The 21,897-nt window shown below is 43.9% G+C and overlaps 1 protein-coding gene and 1 long non-coding RNA gene across 3 annotated transcripts in view; one reads left to right on the top strand and one right to left on the bottom strand.

The window, feature by feature from the left end:
- LOC127467723 (uncharacterized) overlaps positions 1-18,553 on the bottom strand; it is a 44,523-nt gene extending 25,970 nt beyond the window's left edge. For both annotated transcript variants that reach the window (XR_007903268.1, XR_007903269.1), the window contains exons 1-3: positions 18,501-18,553; positions 16,763-16,954; positions 11,301-11,425 (exon numbers count right to left, since the gene is read on the bottom strand). This is a non-coding gene — a long non-coding RNA (uncharacterized LOC127467723). The remainder of the gene's footprint in view (positions 1-11,300; positions 11,426-16,762; positions 16,955-18,500) is intronic.
- Positions 18,045-20,375, top strand: NDUFB4 (NADH:ubiquinone oxidoreductase subunit B4). The gene is made up of 3 exons (XM_051779977.1): positions 18,045-18,287; positions 18,523-18,669; positions 20,216-20,375. The coding sequence occupies exons 1-3, from the start codon at positions 18,087-18,089 to the stop codon at positions 20,273-20,275; spliced, it is 408 nt and encodes a 135-aa protein (XP_051635937.1). The 5' UTR covers positions 18,045-18,086; the 3' UTR covers positions 20,276-20,375.
- The last annotated feature ends 1,522 nt before the right edge of the window (positions 20,376-21,897 follow it).

Below are 21,897 nucleotides of genomic sequence, written 5' to 3'. Positions count from 1 at the left end.
CCTCACCACCCTCACAGTAAACAATTTCTTACTAATATCTAATCCAATATCTAAACCATTGCTCAGTTTAAAGCCATTAGAGACAAGCTTGTCTCTTGTGTGGACATGACAGCCATGCCAGATGGCTGCCAACTACCCCGAAATCCCTATGCCAGAGCCAGCATGAGACAGAGAAGGGAAATGTTCAGGATGCAAGTGGCAGAGGAACTGACCCAGTTCCCCTTACCAGCAGGGCAAGGGGTATTAATGAACTCACATTCAAGCCTGGTGGGGAATTTATGCTGCCAGACCCATTTGCAGAAGCCTGGGGGCATCCCCAATGCAACATGGGGTGCAATGGGAATCAATATGTGCATGTGTAGGGTAGCCTGAATTTGGTTTAAAAATAAACCTTCTTTAGTATACTTCTTTATTTTCATCTCCTCTGACCTCTTTTAGTTCTCCCTCTTTTAGATTTTTGCTAAAAACTGCAACAAACTTGTTTTTCTCCCACAGACCAAAGTCATTCCCTGCCATCTCCTCTCCCCTCCCTCATCCTGTTCTGTAAATACTAGGCAACAAGAGCTTGTCCAGACCCTGGCTCCCTTGCCCTTGCAGGACTGGCTGGCCTCCACACACATCTGCCAGGAGAGGGGGATGAGAGGCGGCCAGGGTAGATGTGAAAGGCAGCAGCAGAGGCTGTGCAGGGCTTTATAGACCACCAAGGACTGCTCTGGATTCTAGCACTGTGCCTGGGAAAATATGCACCCAAATTCCAGGCCTCATTGCTACAGTAACTGAGCAATGTAATTTTGCTCCCCACATGCCAGGAGACTGGTTAGTAATATGCCCTATTACAGATCAGCAACCAAGTCACAGCAAGAGCAAACAATTTCCCAAGGGCCATGAAGGGAATTTACAGCAGGGCAAAGGACTGAATCTGTTGTTTCCAGTCCTATCTTTGCCTTTTTGCAGCTAAAGCAGGTGAAAACAGCTAGAACAGCATGCGAAGTTTCTTTCAAAAGTTGAGGGTGTTCTTTGAGAGTGAGAAGATGACACAAGATTGCAACATCCACTAAATAATGTGTATCTAAAGGTACCTGAGATGAGTACTTTTGCATTTTGTTTTTGCCATCTGGGTGTAGGTAATGAGAACATAATGAAATATAGGAGACCATAAGAGCCTTTAGTATATTGAATACTGTAGTAAATAAAGGAATCTTTCCTGAACAACAGATATTGTTTACTAAGCCACCTTCTAATGTCTCATATTCAACAGACTGCCCATGAGTGACTAGTCTGGCACTAAAATGTGTGTTTTAGTTTGGCCGAAGCAGGCATCACAAGTAAATGAATTCGAAGATGTCAAAATCATCAGCCATGTTGCCTCTCCCACAGAAAGAGCCTCCCAGCATCAGGCTGCTTCCTGTGGTCCTCCACTGCATACAAAGAGAGCATCTTCCACAAAATCATATTTCCCCATCAGCTGCAAGGAGACACACTTTCCATATGTTTTGCTACTGCATTGTTGCTATGATTCTGTGGAGACCAATGAACTGAAACAGTATTTTAATATCTAGTTATAAAAAATCCCTTTGCAAGTTGAATCTACGTAGCCCAGATATTTATTTGGGTAGAAACGGCTGGATCTAAATATATCATGAATTAGATAAATAATTGAAAGGTTTAACATACTGAGTGCATGTCACAAAAATACCTCCCCAAAAAAGAAAAATCTATGCAAAACTGAAGGATAGAATGGAAACTGAGAGTACTCCTTACCAGTAATTCAGAATCCATAAAAACTGCTTCCAAATGGCAAGAATTGCTTTTGCTTCTTCTGTAAAAAGAGGAGCTGAAAGTCCTCCTCCAAACAGTAAACTCTTCTGCTTGCTTTTCTCCCACATCTGAATCTGAATCAACTTTATCCTGCAGCATGACCTATTAAAAGCTTCCTAACTCTGCTGAGTGACAGGCTTGTTATAAAGCTCTGAGAGACAGAGCAGGTATCAAAGCACTCAAATGCTGACAGCCCTGGCTGCATACTTTGACCTGCAATAGCTGTCATGGTCAGGGGCATGCTGTCAATGAATAGCTGGAGGACTCTTCCAAAATGTGCCATTCCACCTGGACAATGGCATGCCCAACATAGGCGAGCCTCTGACTGCAGCAAGGAACCCTGACTGCACGGGGGACCTCCCCTCACATGAGAGCTGATTGAATTATAAGGGCAATACAAGCCTAACCAGAGGTCAAATATTTTGGCAGGGGTCAGAGCGTGCAGACTCTACCTTTGTATCCTTGGACTGGATATTTGGTGAGGTTTGAACTTCTTTCTCCCCCGTTCTGCCACCAGAGGGCACGGCTCTCTTCTCTGCCGGGGAAGCATCAGCCAGCAAGGGCAAGGGGATTGCCGGCTGGAGAAGTGTGATGTCCTTTTTCTCCCGCCTCCCCCTATACCTGTATTTCTGCCTTTTGGCTGGACCTGAAGTCCTGTCTGAGAAGAAGAAAGTACCTGAGAACTTTTCTCGAGGTGGAAGACAGACAGTTGTCACTTCATGTGGCTTGGGACAGCATGCAACTTGTTTCGATCCTATGTGGATCCTATTTAGAAGCAGCTCTGCCAACATGCCCTGTCTCCTGTCTCAGCTCTGCCCAGTTTGCACTGTGCCACAGGTTTGTGCAGCGACCACAGCCCTGCCTGGGAGTCAGTGAGGCATCAGGCAGAGACTGGGGCATGTGTAGGTGAGGCATGCTGCAGCTCTTGACCTGTGGGAAGCAAGCTGGGTACTGAACCAGATGCTCACTCCTCCTTCACTGCCACTTCAAAACCTCAGCATTCAGGGCAGAGGGTAACAGGACAGTGACCTTTTTCTGCAATGGCCATTTGGTAAACAGTACATTCTATTTTATTTCTTCTCCAACAGCCACTGCCAGCACAGTGTGACAACCAGCATACCCTCTGCTTTGATGTGACAACAAAAATCTAACCAGAGCAGCCACGGATTTAAACCATTTTCATCTTATTCCTTTTTTCTTTTGCCATAAATAAAATACAGGCTAAAATACAGGATGTTAGTGATGCCTTTGGGAAGTCAGAGTAAGGTGAGTTCAGGAACGCTGACAGTGAAACAATGAAGAAACACTGTGTGCATGGTAATTTGCACTAGGCTGAGGTTCAGTTTAACTCAATTTACAGTGAAGCTTTCCAACAGCCATTGGGAAGCAAAAAATTTTAACTTGTAGCAAAGTTCTTCACATTTTCTCTAACGAAAGCATTTCCAAAACCAACATGGCCTTTTTGATGCTGTATGAGGACTTAGGACTAACTTCCCAGAGGTATTTCTCACTGATGAGAGTTCATTCAGGAACTTATGCAAATGCATTTCAGGTTGTGAGGTGCTGGGAAATAATTTGCTCTTCCTGAGAAGACATATATGCCTTGTCTCCAACAGTGGCATCTTCAGGTTTTTTGTTTGATGATTAGAAAAGCAAAACTTTGTTTTTAGACATTAGAAGTCAGAAGAAACAGAAGTTGAATTAGTGAAACTTTTTGGTTTAGTCTGATAAACTAAGATTTCATTTATCCTTAGTTAATACTAGAGCAAGATGGATATAATTGTTCAGATGCAAATATGTATGGAGTTATAAATAACTGTAATTTTCCATCCATATGAACAACCACCCACGTAAAACAGGCAAACATGATCTTACCAAAGCAGTTACTAAATATTGAGGAAGAAATATAGTAAACATTATTTTTATTTTTTGCAGATAAAATGCATATGAACTGGAATTTAGCAATTGAGTGGTTAAAACAAAAATAAAAGACAGTCTAAGATATTGCTATGTCCAAGTGCCAGGTATCAGAGCCTGTTGTGATGGAAAAGGTTAGAAGTCTGAAAGCGGTGACTTTAAACATACAATTTTCCCAGGCAACCAAGATTGTATTCCCATGGAAGTTATTAGGCTGCTAAAAATACAGAGCAATTTAAAGGATCAGCTTTATATAAGCAGAAACGTATACAAATCAGCATTCCATGAAGACTCACCATCAGGCACTAGCTGGTCTTTTATGGGTGTCTTAAACATCTGGCAAGTTGTCTCTCTACATGCACCAGGTGCCTCCAAGTCTGTGGAGCTGCCAGGCAGTCAGCCCTGGAGACTCAGAAAGGGAAAGGCAATTATCACCAGCAAAGAGGAGCACAACATGGATAAGGAGTGCCTTCCTGGTAGACTGGTGGAGTTCCTCCCAAAGGACACTCAAAATCTGAGCACTAAAACTGGGGGCTGCAAAAGCCCAATGCAGGGCTCCAGGGACAGGGTGGGCAGGTGCCCACAGTGCAATACAGCCACTACTACCCCCCCATGCTTGATCTCCAGCCTGGGAGCAGCAGGCCCACCACAAGAAGCAATGAGAATCCATCATCACCATGGTAAAACCCCTGTGATGTGACTTGTGATTTCTTTAAGTAATTCTCCTGTTTAGTATAAGGCAACTACAAATATTTGCTCTGTCCCCTTTTAAACATATATTCTCCACTTGCCAAATGGCTCTTACTCTTCTCTGACAATGGCACAGTATAGATGGTACTGAGGAGCTTTGATGTGGCAGCACTGTGGTACCACTACATTAATTTTGGATGAAAATGCCTGGTGCTATAAATGCATCTATGTATGTATTTCCAAATAATAGGTAATGTGGGCAATCTGAAATGTTCCTGGGCAAAACTTCTGAATTAGGAACTCAGAAAAAGCTGGACTGTTTCCTGACCTTGTGCACTAAGGACCTAGGTAACTCAGATGTCAAATTCTCTTTCTACACAGAATTTTAGCCATAGTGAGAATCAGCTCTAGTGGTCCTTTTGTAGTGACCAGAGGGGAACCTCAACTAAACTTTCCATAATAATTTTTTGCTTCAGTTCTTATACATAGGGCTATGCTTCCCTTGTGACAGTAAGATCAAGTCTCAAGATGATTATGTAGCAAACCATGACATTCCAGACTTAGTCTTGGGTTCTTTGGAAAAGAACCCAATGCAATCTCCATTAAGAAATTCCTGCATGTGGGATGCAGTCCACTCATAATTCCCCAAACCATCAACAAAATTGGATAAAAATATTATAACAATTGTATAGGCAAGGAAACTGAAGAAGGCAGGGGCAGAGATTTCCCAAGGTGAGAAAGAGAGCCAAGAACAAAATCAGGCCTCACACTGCTTGCAGTTAGACACAACCCTCTAGGCTGCAGCTGGTAGTGGTGAAGGATAAATGAGCATCCCCACAAAGGAGATGGGGATCACTGTAGCCATCACTGTAAAAGCTCATCAGTCACATTGGTTAATGGGTAAGAATAACAGACATCTCTGAACCTGACTGTCCCACTGATAATGGTGAAGGGGGCCATGGGCTGCACTGCACATCACGGGAAAAGTCCATCATCATGTATGAAGCCTCTTGGCATTTCCCAGCAGGCAGCAGGGCTACACAGCCCTGCCCTGTCAGGAGCTCTTCTGCCTTGAAGAAATGGCACAGTGCTCCTACTCACCCTTTCACAGCATGGCGTGTTGTGCATGGATCTCTCGAAGCAGCTCCTAAGAATGAGTTTTGGTCCTGTCATCAGGTGGCAAGGTGTTTTGACATTTAATAATCCACCAGGACTTGGGCTGGAAGTGTATTTTCTTTTCTTTCCAGTCTTCCCACACGTTGCATCATTACAACAGGTATTGGCTACCAGACCAAGCAGAGGGAGATTGCTTTTTTCCTTTTTCCTTTGTGCTGTTTTGCAGGGCCAACACACCAGCTTGTTCTTTCTGGTGAAGAGTCCTTCATTTCATTCCCAAGGAGACATCTGAGAACCCTCTGTCAGGGATGCCTCTGGACAGATGCCGGCAGCTCTTTCTCAGCTTGGCTTGAGATCTTATGTATTCAATGTTGCTACATGGGGCTCTGTGTAAGTAAGGCCTGTATGTTTTCATTTTCCCTCTGTGTTGTTTTCTATGACAAAGTTAAACAGCAACTGGAGTTCTATTACAACCTTAATATTGTTTTCTGAACCAGATGCTTATTTTAACACTGTACACAGAAACAACAGGAAGTTCCTCTAAAAGTGATGGCACTGCAGCTTCTTCAAAGTAATTAGTATTTTTGGCAGTGGCTATTTTTACTCACTGAATGCAACTCAGGGTTAAGAATGAAGGTGTAGAAGAAGCATGACTGATCACAGCTACAGTTGGTTGGTGCTTCTATTATAAACCTTTGTATTTTCCCTTTAGGAATTTTTCTTTGGGCTGAAACCCAGCATACCGGTCAGAATTACTTCTGATCCTTATTACTTTTACTGCTTCAGCTGAGACACATCTTGAAAACATATATTAAGTTTGGAATTAGATCAGAGATCCCTTCCTTTTTGAACCCTTCACTGTTTTCCTAGTTTGGGACTGCATTGTTCAACCTCCCTTTCCCATTTAGCTCTGCATAATTATTGGCTACCTAGTGGAAAAGTATTCTAGAGCTTAATAAAGAGCAACAGTTTTGCTATAAGATGTTTGATAATGTCTAAAGGAGTACAGAGCTTGTTTTGACTCTCTTTTGGTCTCTGCAGGGCAGTGTGAACCCTTGCAGAAAAGACCTCCTTTGTCTAGGAAACAGTTTTGCTGCATCACTGCTATTCACCTCCTGCTTTCTGCAGAGCTTCATTGATTTCATCTCAGGAAAGGAAGCTGAAGGTTCCTTGGAGTGGGACTCCAGCACACTGCAGAACCAACCAGAACAGTCTATGTAGAATCTCGTGAGGCTTTGGTCACTAATGCAGAAAGGAGCAACCTAAAGTTACTTTGTAAAGTGAAACAGCAGCTATGGATAATTGTCAAAAAAATAACTAGGATTTTCTGTTTACCATTGGTTTTCTGCAGTTCTAAAACTGAACTAGGACTGTTGTCAGGAGCCAACATTTTCTTCATACCTAATGCTAGTCTGCCTTTGCTACACTCAGGGACACACCATGCAGCAGGAATTGATTTGAGAAAGCACAGAGAACCAGCAGCTTTTGCTGAAAGGAGTTTTCTTGTACTTTTATCATGAAGATATTTCTGGGTTTGGTTGAAAAAATTTATCCAAAATAACAAAACCTGAATTGTTTTCTTTCCCTTTATTCCTCTCACTCTTCTTTCTTGTTTACTCCTCTGTTTCCCTTAGCAACTGGTATAAAGAGGAGAAAAAGAAGTGAAAAATAAACAAACAAAAATATTTTTTTAACAGGAGAGAGAATACTTCTGTTTCTGCCAAATAAAACAGAAATGTTGCATCAAAACAGAAAATATGTGAAAGTGGTTGTTGGGGTAAATTTTGTCAGACTATTTTATTGGTATTTTTATCACCATCATCATTAACCCACTATGCTTTCAGAGCTACCTCTCATTGCTAGGAAAGACTGATGACTTCTTCAGAAATTCTGGACTGGATCCTAAGATTTCAAGTCCTGAGATAGGGTCAGGCCATAAAAGCAGGAGGGTGTCAAACAGTGTTGAAAGGGCAATTCCAGCTGTGGAACTGGTGATTCACTCCTGCTCTGAACCAAAGACCACCTTTTCCTCATCACATCCTGGCCTTTCATTGCCACAGAACACAAACAACAAGCAACTCTCAAGCAAGAAAGTAATTCTTTGCCAGAGTAAATTGCCTCAAAAATATCTATGCTGTGATCAACTAATGTTCTGTCCAAGGGACATCCAATCCCGACTTTTCTTTTTCTCCAAGAATAAGGTATCAGGCAAGGACAAGCCAGTGCTAAAAACATCATCAGCCCTAAAGTGCTAGGGACATCCCCCTGCAGGAAGCTGGGCTGCATGCTGTGCCCCAAGGTCTCCTTAGGGCCGCCCTCTGTAGGAAACTGCTTGAACTCAGTCCTGATCAAATCTGTGACTGTCTGGACTGTAGGACCAAGAAATACTTTTACACCTTTGCTTCTGAACAAGGTCAAGATAATGCAGTGAGTGACAGCTTCTCCCTTCAAGAGGTCCAAGGGAAGAGACCTCCCACCACAGAGTCACATCTTGCAGTTGTGTTCCTGTGCATCAGCACAATGCACCTAAAAAGTTTGCATAAGCAGTATACCACATGAGAGGCACGTCAGAAGAACTTGTCCCAAATCTTGTAAAAAATATAGATGTGCTGCTGGACAGGTTCATCCAACGTTTGATAAAGCTGGTGCCAAATGCAATATAAGTCCACTCAGACAATACAGAGATGCTCGTATCTGGGAGAAGTTGTGCTGTGAGAAAATATGATAAAAGTCCATAAGCTGTCAACTGAAGTTGTCAACTGCTTGACAACTGTCAGAGGTGGGAGAGTACAGCCAGAGGTAACTCTGCTCTGAGACTGCTCTGCAGGTCCAAAAAACCTTTTCCATCATTGCCTGACAAAAGGGTAGCATGGCTTTCAGGAGCACATCTCACCCCTGCAGTCCATCTGCAAAAACTATGTCTAAGAACAAGGAAACCAATGCTTCATAATTTCACTGATCTTAAAAAATATGCTGTTTTTCAAGATTAGGAGCTCAGTTTTCCTGCTTTGTCCAAGCTCTTTAAACAGTGAAATAAAATAAGGAAGGGTCAAGAAGTCGACACAGCCCCACAAGGCAAAGCAAAGGGATGGGAAATGGAGATTTGCTCTGTGCTGGGGAGGAGTCATACAATTGTAAAGAAAAAGCATTTTGACTTTGGCAACTGTTGTGCAGCATGAGCAATTTATCATATTTCAAATATTTGTTTGGATTTTAGACAAACAGATTTTGGCATATTAGCTTCTTCTCTGGGTGTACCCCAGACATTCTCAATCCTTGGTGGGAAGGACTATCCTGGAAACAATTAGGCAGGTTGAGGTGTGAGTCACCATCCTTTTTTCCTTCAATTGATGAGATGTGTTCAGTCCTCGGGGAAATTATGGAGAAATGCAACCTCCCTATTAATGGGTCTGGCAGAAGAGGCATTTTAGCCAGCCGTGAAAGACTGATACAGACATTACAGAACTAGGCTTTGCAATTTGCCATGGACTCATTCAGTTTGTGACCATGTGCTGGGGGCAGCTCTGGTCACTGCAGTGGCTGGTGGACCATGTCATGAACAAGAGGGAGCTGCCTCCCCGGAGCTTGCAGGAAGACCAACACAGCAACAGAAGGTGGGGATATTGTGCCTGTGCCTGAGCAATGAAAAACTCACTCCTGACAGCATATTTCACACAAAGAAAAGAAGGATTAACCTTGAAAAGCATTAGTACAGAGATGGATGGGTCCTTCTTCACAGCTCTCACCATTGCACTGCTCTATAAAACTGAAGGGCTGGCTGTAGAAACTGATCAGCCCTCATGTGCTGAGGAGAACCAGCACGCAGTACGATGGCTGCTTGCACTTCCATTGGCTTCAGTTTTCCCTTCCATGGGAAGGCTCTAAAGTAACTGAAAGCAAAGGACAAAGAACATGAATGCCCCTGCTCCCAGTGTGCTATGTACACATGACTTGACACAGAGAAGATGAGAAGGAACAGGGAGCAGAGTACTGCAAAGTTGCAGTTGTCATCTGTTAAGTATTTTGCAAGTGGCTGCCACCACAACTGGATCTTCTTTTGAATGAAGATTCTTGGAAGAAAGTGAGTGAGATACATCCAGAAGAGAGCAAGGAGAAGACTGAGCAGCAAGTGAAGGAGGCAGAGGAAGTCGAAGTAGGTTCAAGAGTAAAGAGCCCTTCAGCAGTGATGGCAGTGAAGGATTGGGTAGGGCAAAAACATCTGCAGGTGAGTAGGGAGGAAGCAGACACGTGCAAGGCGATGGAGTCAGGGGTAGTAGGAGAGCAGGAAAAGCATCATGTCTAAAGAGCCCCACAAGGATCACACCAGAGGTAGAAATCTTTCCTTTAAGGATTGCAAATCACAATTACACTGGTTGGATTAGGGTGATATGGCACTGTAAATATAAGTGGTTTATACAAATAGCAAACCTCTCTGCTAAGAGGTTATCCAGAGAAGCAGGGAGACATTAATTTAGGAGGCAATTTTTAATCTTTGCAGCTGCCTTACCCATTCTCCCCAACAAGGCAGATGAAAACTGATGGACACAGGGTCCTGCAATGCTACCGGCTATTTCTTGTTTAATGAATATTCCTGATTTATGCAATGATAACAGGAGCCCAGGGAAAGCACTGCTCTGCTTTTCTATTTCTATAGGTCAGAAGTTTCAAGTTTTAGTAGTACCACCATTTTTTTTAAACACTGAAATACCCAGGCTGGACACTGTGTATCTTTCCCGCTAGCTGGCATTCTGCAGCAACAGCCTCATTTGTATTCTGTCTTTTACTTCAGCAAAAAAATCTCCACTCTGCATTGCCACAACTAAGTACTTCCTCACTGCAAAACAGAGGTTGCCAAACAGTCACAATAAATTCAACATGTCCCTACTAACATATTTTATTCATACTGATGGTCTGCTTCACAGCGTGTTCCCAAAGACTTGATTTAAAATTTAAGCTCCAGACTTCTAACAAAATATAGAAAGGAAAACAAAGTGAGTATCTTTTTCTATGTAGCAGTACGAGAGAGCTGCCTCTCCTTCAAAACTGATCTATCACAAATTTCAGGCTGGAGTTTTTTCCTCACACAGGGTTTGAATGTCTTCCTGTAGAAAGGAAAAAATTGGGACTTTCTTAAAGAGTCATTTTCTATAAGGTCCTGCTTCTTTCTCCAGTTAAAAATTAATTTCATGCTGTGGAGAAGTTTGGACTGGATGATCCCCAAAGTGAGGCCCCCTCCAACATAGTATTCTTGAGTGGACCCCACCATGACTGGCCAAGGCCCTAACAGCCAACCAGCTCTCGGGGCACTGTATTTTTGTCTTGAGAAGCAGGATTGTCATATCTGTTGGGGATTAAAGTTTCACTGGCCCATCCTGTTTGGGTCTTCACACAGCAGGCTTTTCCTTACACTCTGTTTGTGAAAGGAAATCCATCCAAACCCATAATGTAACTTCAAGTGAGGCATTGTAGGGAAACTGAAGGCTTTGTGGGCCAGAGCCGTTTTCATAGGGCTCTCCTTTGCTGTCAGCAAGTCCAGGGTTTTACCCGTGGGTCTGGGAGGCACTTACAGGAGCATCCTCCAGGTGCAATAAAGGCTGCATAACATTTGGTTATGCAGCACTCTGTCACATATTGGATACTCAGGGAGCTGGGAAGTATCTGAGCTATGCTAAACTCTTTCCACAACCCACAGGGAAAAAATGAATCTCCAAGAGATTGTTAGCAGTGTCTCAGTTATGTTTTAGGGCAGGAGGACTCACCATCCAAAATTCTCTCAATCACGTCAGAGAGAAGCAGGCAGAGTTCCCAGCAGGCACTGCTACTTTTCAATACTCAAACTGAATGAAGCAGATCTATCCTTTCTTTTGTGGACAGAACAGAACACCTGGGGAGAAATGGGGGAAAAAGAAACATCAGCTGCTAGTGGTGATCTGTGTTGGAACAGCAGGCCAGAAAAGATGCCTCCCCTTACCCTGTGCAAGCCACTTCCTGCAACACTTGCATTTCCTCTCACTGGCTCTTGTTAGCAACTGCTTTGTGAATTTTTGCTGGTGTCAGTATGAGTCCACCCTTGGCACCACACACACTCCCTATGGTCATGAGGTTGAGCACTGTTTCATAAGTGACAGTGCAGCTCGGGGATGGCAAGACTGGAATGAGCTGGGAGCCAGACAAGGTGATGGGGCCGGGGCCAGGTCCAGTGGCAATAACCATGACCAGCCACAGCCCAGTGATGTCCAGGCAAGGCCAAAGTAACAAGGAAGGTCTAAGGTCAAGCTGGGAACTCGAGCCAAGGTGAGATACAACACACATTTCTCATAGCTCAGGCCAGCACTAAGGTCAAGGATCTGAGCTTCAATGCTACTCGTGAGCCAGCAAGTAACGGAGAGACAGGAGAAGGCTGGTTGGAGCAATGACAGCTTGCTGGAATAGTCCAGTTCCTGACAGTCATTGTCAGGGGAAGTCTAGGAATAGCATTGCCACTTAACTGGTTAAGCACTTCTAACACTTCACCAATAACAGGACTTACCCTGAGACATTCAGCTTTTTAATTGCCACTCTACTTTATTCTAAGACCTTTTCCTCTCCCACTTTTCAATGTTACATGACTATTAATAGCTTCTTGTGCAAGGAGCTGGAAGCAGAGGGAGACCTAAGAATATTATACCCAAAATGGTAAAATCAATGACCTGCAAAGGAGTGGAGACGAGATGCTTGTTGCCATCTTCTCCTTCTCCCACCAGGGCCGCCTAAGTGGCACCAGCTCCCTGGCTCAAGAAGTTCAGCCACAGCTATAATTCACCGTGACTCGAAAATTTTATTTGACAGGAAAAGCTGAAACAGCAGAGGGCTTCTTGTCACCGTCTCTGGACAAGCCAAGGAGAGGCAGAAATGGCTTGTTTAATGCCATCTCTCATTATTCCGGGTGCTTTATGACTCATTAAGTGTCCTGGTTTTGTAACTAACTCCTGCTGAGCTCAACACTTGATACACAGTTATGGGTGGCCTGTTGTATGTACTAATGATTTGTAATTCCCCTAACGACGTTAACTCCTTCATTTGCACGACAGGCTTCCTTTAAACAACTATAAGATAAAGATACTGGGGACCTCAGTTCTTAATGCAGAACGGATTACATTTATCTGGACAACTTAATAACATACCTATATGCTGCAGTTAGACATGCTTGTTCTGAGCTCAGATAAACTATGCTGTGTCTTAACACTTCTTACACTGCTCCCCTTCTGTATCCATTTGGCTTTTTACCATGGATGTATCCCTGCAGATGGATGCCTGATACTGATCCCCCTTCAGAAGAAGGTCAGCAGCACACATGTCAGAATTTATTCGCTTGTATGGAACAGGAACAGGAGACAAATGACCATTCTTGCCCATTACATGTGGGAACTAGAAGTAAGGGACCTCTGTTCAGGAACCTCCTTGTGATATGAATGATTTTGTCAGCTTCTTCCCTGTTTTCCAGCTTGCTTTCTTTGCAAAAGGTCAGTGAGAATTCACAACAGAGCCCAGCAGCATGTTGACCCAGCTTGACAGGTGATGCAAATGGAGCAATTGCAAGCACTCAGCACAAGTTTGACAGGCACAAGTATTTTTTTGAGATGACAGCACATTTAACCTGTCTCTTCTGAAAGTGTTATGCATGATCACCTTAGAGACAGGTCTGTGAATAAAGTTAATTTTTCTCTCATTCACTTGAAGAACAGAGTCACTTATTCTGGTGACTGAAAAGATGTGACTTTGTGTATACAGTCTAAAACATTCAGTCTGTGTATTTTGGGGCATGACTAAAAAGTCACCAGAAAAATCACACAGCTCTAAACTGAAGGTCAGTACCTGGTGTTACTTTAAACTCAAGGTGGAAGTTATTTGCAGCTTCAATCAAAAAGTGTCATAGAAATGTGTCTGATTTCAGGTTAATTTATATGAGAATGATCTCAGAAATTCAGTGGTGTGTCAGACAGTATTCAAGCTGGCTTTGTACTGGGTTTGGTTGGGATGGAGTTAAACTTCACAGCAGTCTGTCTGGTCTGTGCCTTGCATCTGTAGCTAAAATAGCATTGGTAACCCACCAAGTTTGGGTATTGCTGAGCAGTGCTTGCACAACATCAAGGCTTTCCCTCCAACACCCCACCACCAACTTTAAAGGACTGTATGCTGGAGATGGACAAGAGATTGGGAGGCGAAATAACTGGGACAGCTGCTACAAATAACCCAAGGGATATCCATGCCACATGATGTCTTGCTCAGAAATAAAAGTTGAGGGAAAAGAGGACGATGGGAAGACATTTGTGGTGATGTCATCTGTCTTCCCAAGCAACTGCTATGCATATAGAGGCCCTGCTTCCCCTAAAGTAGCTGGACATTTGTCTGCTGACTGGGCTGTAGCGAATGATTTCCTCCTTTTACTAGGCTCCCTTGTGCAGCTTTTGCTTTTCCTAGGAATTGCACTTATATCAACCCATGAGATTTTCCATGTAATTTTTTCCCCTGGTCTTTCTGAGGAGAGGAGTGAGAAAGCAGCCGGGTGGAAATCTGGCAGCCAGTCAAGGTCAACTCTCCACAGGGTTCTGGACAAAGATTAATTGTCTTGACTGGTTCTTTCCATTTTGGTTACTGCTAATGGCAAAAAAAACAGATGATGTAAACTTCAAAGGCATTTTCATAGGAGAACTGTCCATTTCATTTAATACTGCCAATCTCGAACATTCAGTAAGCATCAGCCCTGATAAAAAGAAGAAAAAACACTTGGGGTCTTACTTGTCAAGCCTTGGTGCGTAAACCCAAAAGGATGTGGTTTTATGACCAGCATGTTCTAGTTCTAGCCTGTGTTGCCCTGCTGAGAGTGGTCCCACTCTCCTAAGTGCTTGTTTTATATTCCCGCTGCTTTCCTTAGGTCAACGCCAGCCGTCAGGAGAAGAGTCAAATGAGCTCCATGATCTGGCTGACAAAAATAGAGACAAGAAGGGTCTTGTTCATTCTTGCAAAATCTTTTGTTTCCAAGGTGGTTTTGCAATAGCAGGCAGGCTGTGTTCAGTCTGCTATAAAGGTGGTCCAGAAGGAGCAGATGATGCAGAAGGACTGCACAGGAGTACAGTTTGTCATCACAGTATTTCTAACTCTGTGCAGCAGTCCCTGTCAGCAGGAGAAAAAACAATCGCTGATTTCAGTCAAGTGCTTTGACTGCAGTATTTCTGTCTTTATCCTGCATTGCTTTATGCAAGGTTTAGACATTTACTATTGGTGACTTGGGCTTTTGCTGAAGGATGTGTTTTAAAGTTAGAGACATGGCTGTTACGAAATGAAGAAAGTGCACGAATTCACCCTTGGAGGATGAATCCTTGCAAAGTATAGGATTCAGTGTCAGAGAATATGCTTCTCTGGAAGGGATTTAGTTATTTTTTACCCCACGAAACAAGTGACATCTCTCAGAAAACACTCCCTGTGAGGACCTTGATTCTTCAGGAGGTAGAATGAGTTAGTGATCAGAGATGAAATGCAAAGGTGTTTTCAGCACAGCAGCTGGCTGCTCGATTTTCCAATACAGTACATTACGTTGTTAATGGAAATGTTGCTTTATACCTTCTGTTTTTCTCCCAGTAGAATTAATTTCAGCACTGTTTGCATGCCAAGCATGCACACTCACAGCTATGAGCTCTGGGGAGAGGGAGAAGGCACAGCTTGGACAAAGATTCTGCAAGAGGGCTGGGAGCTGAACCTGCTGCCTTTGCCAAGTGACTTCACCACATGACCATCTTTTCTCCTGCCCATAGGAACTGTCTCACACCACTACAGACAGGCATCAGGAGCCAGCAGATTCGGGGAAAAGCATCTGGCTGTTTCAAAGTCCTTTGGGAGATCTGCAGGAACAGGAGTTTTCTGTTCCACTCTGTGATGCAACAAAGAGGGGAAAAACACCCACCATTTCCCACAGAGTGGCTAACCCTTCCCAGTTTGCTAATCCAACCTACACTCCTGCTCCTGCCAGGAATTAATCTGTTTCAAGGCTCCATGTGTCATTTATTAAGAAATAAGACAGAGCAGGGAGGAATAGCTTTTAAAGAAGAAAGCCACGTATGGGCTGGGAAACACAGGCTGCCAAGTCTTTGGAAACACTCAGAGATGAAAGTACCAGAGGAGTGTCGCATGGCAGTGCTGCTGGTATAGGTACTGTGCTGCTAAAATAGCTCTCCACGTGCTGGTCATGGAGAGAGACAATTGTGGAGCTGGGGACACAGAGATCACTAAATCCGATGGTCACAAAATGGGAAAGTAAAGGGAGTAAATTCTTCCATGCAGCGGGAGTCACTGACCCAAACTGAAAACTGGGGAAAAAAGAAAAAGGGCATGTAAGTACTTCCTTGGGAGCTGACTGTGAATGAAGCAGCTTGGTTTTCACTTGGATTTGCAGCCACATGTTTGTGAGGAAAATGAGGGTGGAAAAGCTGGAGAAACAGCAGGAGAGATTTCTGAAAGGACTATAGGCTTGCACTTGAGAGAGGGAAAAGTACCTCCTGCTGTGTATGTGTGCAGGTGCTCAAGGTACATGAACTTCAGGAACATCCAACTTGTATTTCATCCTGCTAGAAGCAAGTCACAACTCCTAATTAGCTGCTAAGACCAAAAGGCGATCATCGATTTTCCAAGTGCTTAGAAAAAAGAAGAATGAAATTTGAAAATCTGAGGCAGAGCTTTTGTTCTATTATTGCAGTGCCAAAGCACAGCATCTTTAAATAAAGTCAACAGTATTATTTTGTGTGTGCTTAGGAGGAAACTGTAATCCCTCATCCAACATTACCTGAGTTTGCAGAGTTACCCCAGTGTAAATCAGGCCATAACTATATATGCACAGCCATTGACTTATTTGGTCCCAATCAGCATAACTGCTATCACTGTTTTGTATATCAGAAGAAATAAAAAAAACAGAAAACTTGTTTACTGGCAACTTTGTTTCCAGAAAAACAACTTGCATATATTTTCCTACATCTCTGGAGAACAAAGCCTTTAATATCAACAAGAAAGAAACTTCCTAAAGTCAAAACCTTAGAATCATTAGGGTTGGAAAACATCTCTAAGATCACTGGGTCCAGTCATTAACCCAGCACTGATCTCTTCTCTCTGGCAATCAGTGACAGGACCTGAGGGAATGGCCTGAAGTTGTGTCAGGGGAGGTTTAGGTTGGATATTAGGAAAAGGTTCTTACCCCAGAGGGTGGTCAGGCACTGGAACAGGCTCCCCAGGGAAGTGGTCACAGCACCAAGTCTGACAGTTCAAGAAGTGTTTGGACAATGCACTCAGGCACATGGTGTGACTCTTCGGGATGGTCCCGTGCAGGGCCAGGAGTTGGATTCGATGATCCTTGTGGGCCCCTTCCAACTTAGGATATTCTGTGATTCTGTAATTGTAAGAGACTCTTATTTTCAGCAGTTTGATGTGCATTAACTATGCTTTCTAAAACATAGGAATACTGTTGAAAAGGGCTCCAAAAGCCCCTGCAGCAATGCTCCTCCAGTTTTGTCTCCCAGCAGGCAGCAGGCAAACAACACGACATCCCTGACCAGCTCATTCCCAAAGGCCCTCTTCTTTGCGGGGGATAGGGAAATCAACCTGCTGGGACTATTGTCCCAAAATAGGTTCTTTCACCCGGCATGCAAGAAGCCAATCCAGAGAGTCCAGGTAATTGATTTATTTACAGTTCTGCACAGAAACAGTTGCAAATCCAGAAAGCCAGCAAAAACTTTTCACCATTTATACATTTTAGCAAGCAAAGGCATTAATGTTCAGTGGCTACAAGTTACCTAGTTCTCTTATTAATTAGTATTAATGTATTGCATTAATTAATTATTATTCTATCTTCTATTGGTTAATGATTCTCTCGCTTCTCATGCTAGTTATGTCCACATGCTCAGTCTTTCACTTCTTTTGAGTCAGTGGGCTTTTTGGGTCATTGGTCCCTGAGTTGGTGGTCATGATCTGCCCCTTCCAGAACCACCTTTAACCCAGTCAGAGCTGATTTCAGCACAATTGCCAAGCTGCCTTTATTAGTTTCTTCCTTATCTTGGGGGCTCTGCCAAATGTCCTTGTGGCCTGTAAATTCTGCATTCTTTGTATCCACCGTCAGTGGTACGTCCTTCTTCCCAAGCTTTGTTAACATCCCGGTAGGATTGAGATCATTGAAACAGGTCGAGCCCCAAACCTTAATGATTCTACCAACAAGTAATTCGTTTTTCCAACACCTGGACATCACTTTGAGCTTGTTAGCTGCCGTTTCGCGGACTAAATCTCCTTTCTCGTTGATTAGGCTTGAAAGCATACAAAGATCAAACATCAAAGGACAGTCTTCCTTAAGAAAACTTTTACGTATTCCACATTTTTCAACAGGACTGCAGTCCCACCTTTGTCCCACCCGCCCCGAGGTGCCCCGCACGCCCCGAGCCCCCCAGAGGGGAGCGGGCGCTGCTCCCGCCATTCCCGCGGGGGCCGCAGGGGGCGCGGCGGAGGCGGCGCCGGCAGGGCCGGGGTCCAAGATGGCGTCGGGGCCGCCTCCGTCGGCCGCGAAGCTGTACCGGCCCAACGCCTACGTCTCGCTGCCCGCCGAGCTCGACCCCGACACTTACGATGCGTCGCCGGAGAAGCGCCGCGCCGAGGCCGAGCGCCTGGCCATCCGCGCCCGGCTCAAGCGGCAGTACCAGCTGCAGCTCAACAACCCCAACCCGCCCGCCGTCATCGTGAGTGGGGGGGGGGGAGCGGGCGCGGGCCGAGGGGCAGCGGGGGGAGCGCGGGGCTCGTCCGCCTCACCCGGCGGGGTCCGCGCCGGGCCTGGGGCCGGGGCCGTGCCCGGGGCTGTGCCGGCGGGACGCTGCCCGTCCTCCCCGTGACCTTGGTGCCCTTCCCGGCGTCCCCCGGGTGGAGTGGCCATGGCAGGGCCCCGCAGGCCTCACCGCGGTTTTCTTTGCACCCCAGGAAGACCCCGCCATGATCCGCTGGGTCTATGCGAGGACGCACAACGTGTACCCTAATTTCCGCCCAACCCCCAAGACGTCCTTCCTAGGAGCTGTTTGTGCGATAGGCCCCATCCTCTTCTGGATCACTGTCTTCAAACTTGACAGGGTAAGTCATCTGGCGACACCGAACGTCGGTGAACAGCAAAAACACCGGGTTGTGAGGTATAGATCTGCACCTCAGAATGATTAATACCATTAAAGTAATGAGGGAAGGAAGACTGATACCGAGTCAGCTATCTCAAAGCCTCGTAACTGGTTGCAAAGTCCTGTTTTTCTGAGAGCCTTTTATTGTATGCTGGGGTATGGCCAGTCACAGTTTGCCCGATCAGGCTGTTTTGCTGTAATAAAGCTCTCTGTAGCACTGATAGTGGAAATTAATCATAAGAGACTCTTATTTTCAGCGGTTGATAAGCATTACCTATACTTTCTAAACTTAAATAGGAAGCTTATGGAGGACAGACTTATCAGTGTCTCAGTGCAATTGCTTGACTATTTCTCTAATCTCATGAAACAAATCAGGAGGAGTTATAATAATGTTGATTGCAGTGCCTGACCTCAGCTGGTTGTTTAAGATTTTGGAAGGTTTATCTTTCTTCCATTCTAACTTCTAGAATGTGGACATCAGAATCTGAGAATGGTAGATGATTATGAAAAGCCTCAGCTTTATGCATACATAAGAAAATTCTAGGTAACTGGCAGACAGTGGCTGGTTTTTGTAGAGAGTTTGGAGCTGTTGTAAAACATTTTGTTTCCCTCTTTTGCACAGAAGTAACATTTTAGATCAAGTCACTAACATCAATTAATAGAGTCTTTGTAGGGAATGTTGTTTGCTAGGATGAATTGAAAATACAGGTTTTAGGAAACATACTGAGCATGTTGATATGAATATTTTTGAGACTTCAGTACCTCTGCAGTATTTTGTCATACTGAGGTCTTTAATTAGTGCCCAGGATAATTTCTTTTCCTTTATTGCAGTTCCTTTAGTGATGTTTGGGGATTTTTCTTGTTTTTCTGATAGTAAATAACGCACAATAATCATTATACATTTTTCTCTGAGAAGTGTTTGCTCTTTGTTTGGGAAAGCAAAAGATACACTGCTAAGTCTTAAGCAAATCTGCTGGTTTTATCCAGCAGAAGGAATCTGGGCAGTATCTACAGTGTCCTGTAATGGTACCTGACAGAAAGGTAAATGACTGCAGAGTGAGATACGAAAGGGTTGAAAGTGAGCACAGTCAGACAAGTTATTGGGAAGTTTCTCCATAATTATGTCTCTAAGCTGGATTATTCAGCCACAAGGAGGAGGTAGAAACTAAGGTACTACAAATTAACTGTTACACAACTAGTTTGGTGAAAAATACTTCACAGGAATTGGTCTCTGCTGGCCTGTAAGAGTAGCTTGATGTGAGGTGAGGTCAGTCTGAGAAGGTCTTTAGTAGGTGAAGTTAAGTGCCTTATTATCTTTTTAACCACAACAGCTCTTACCAGAGTATGTGCTTATAGAATCATTTAGAGTGGAAAAGACCCTTAAGATCATATATGGTGCTGTCTCTGTGTAGTCCATGCTGAAATACTAGAGCTGCTGTTCTCTTATCCCAGGCTGATTGAAATCCTTCTCTAGTAAAATAATAACAAATATTCTTTTTCTTCCACAGGACCATAAAGAGAAGCTTATCAAAGAAGGTAAATTCGAGCGGCCATTCAGTGTATTCTGAGTTCCTGGAATTGCAGTGATGTTCATGGAATATAAATAAAATAAGATATATTATGTGCTGACGTTTCTCCTTCATAAGAATAAATCTTAATTGCTTGTTGGTTGTCTTGCATCTTTAAAAATAATGGAAAGTGTGATAAAGTAGGATCTCTGTATCTAAACTAGATGGATAGACAGTGTCTGAAACTTGGCCAGTGCACTCTTTTGATCTATGTACAGAGGCTCCTTTTAAACCACGGAAGTTGTTGCTGTCTAAGCAGGCTGAAGTCTAGAATTGCTAGCCAGGTAAAATGTTAAGTAAGACCAAAGCACTTTCCTAAAGAACTATTGCTTGCCTTCCAGATATTTCTTCCTGGTGTCAGTTTGACTGTGTGGTTTGCCCTAATTGGGAATGGGCAAGTTCTGTGATACATTTTTAAGAACCTGGGAGCCTGCCTGACTGGTCTAATAAGTTGAATTAATTTTTCTTTTCCTTAATAAAATGCAAGCCTAAATCATGTATATTGCAATAAACTTCTGGATGAAATTACAGTACCATATTTGGAAACAGTGAGCTCAAGGTTGTCATGCCATACATGACTAGCATTTCTACTAATTCTGTTATTCCTGTGAGTGGGAGATAAGAAGTAAAAGAGAAAGATTTTTGTTTTGACACTGGATCCCTTGCACTATAGGAAAATTCTGTTTCATCCCTGTAAAGGGGCTGTGTTCAAAAACAAGAAACCACCACCAAGCGAGCCTTGTGCCTGCAAAGATGCCTCCTCTGTTTATTCTTAGAAGAGCACAAGACTTCTCTACCCAGTTCAACTGGTATAGATGACTCTGGAATTGTTACTGCCAAGGTACTGGAATGTGAGTGCAAGAAAAGATTTTTAATTCAGAGTTGAATTTTCAAGTGGCCTGTAGGTGCCATTGTGACCCAGACAACCTTCATTCTTTGGACATTGTATGGGAGTGGTTTCTTCCCAAACGTTGAGGTTAATGCCAAAAGCTCAATCTGATGCAAAAGTTGAAAACTTCCCTCTGCCTTCTGGGAAAGCAGCCAATGTTAAGTCAGCAAAACCAGCTCTACCGAGTAAATATGGGCCATTTGCTTTCCTGAACGTAAATATGGGCCATTTGCTTTCCGTCTTCAGCAGAGTGAGTTAATGAGCTTTTTCACATAATCACAAAATGGATGAGGTTGGAAAGGACCTCTAGAGGTCATCCGGGTCCAACCTCTTGCTTAAGCAGGGCTGTCTAACGCGGGTTGTCCGGTGTCCATGTCCACGTGGCTTTTCAGTGTCTCCAGGGTTGAAGACTTCACAACCTCCCTGGGCAACCTCTGCCTGTGCTCAGTCACCCTGGCAATAAAAATGCTTCCTGAAGTTTATTTTTGTTTATAATTTCTTTAAGTGTTTCCTGTTGTAGCTCTTTCCTTTCCTGTCTGGGTCGCAAAACGTTCAGCCCGTGTGGAGTTTGGCACTAATTCTGCGTGCAGAAGCTGTGCGAAGACGTGCCCCGCTTTTGCAATCCCTTATGTGCTCCCAGCAACCCTCTTGCCCTTGTTTCTGCAGCTTGTTCTTGGGCAGGGTTAACTAAAGCAAACCTGGATTATTCTCTCTGCAGAACAGCTTCTAAAAG

This window comes from Manacus candei, unplaced genomic scaffold, assembly GCF_025592945.1.
Source record: "Manacus candei isolate 608988 ecotype Guabito, Panama unplaced genomic scaffold, ASM2559294v1 h1tg000014l, whole genome shotgun sequence".
Classification (NCBI taxonomy): Eukaryota; Metazoa; Chordata; class Aves; order Passeriformes; family Pipridae; genus Manacus; species Manacus candei.
Note: the sequence above shows the minus strand (reverse complement) of the source record. Positions and strands in the feature narration are given on the sequence as shown.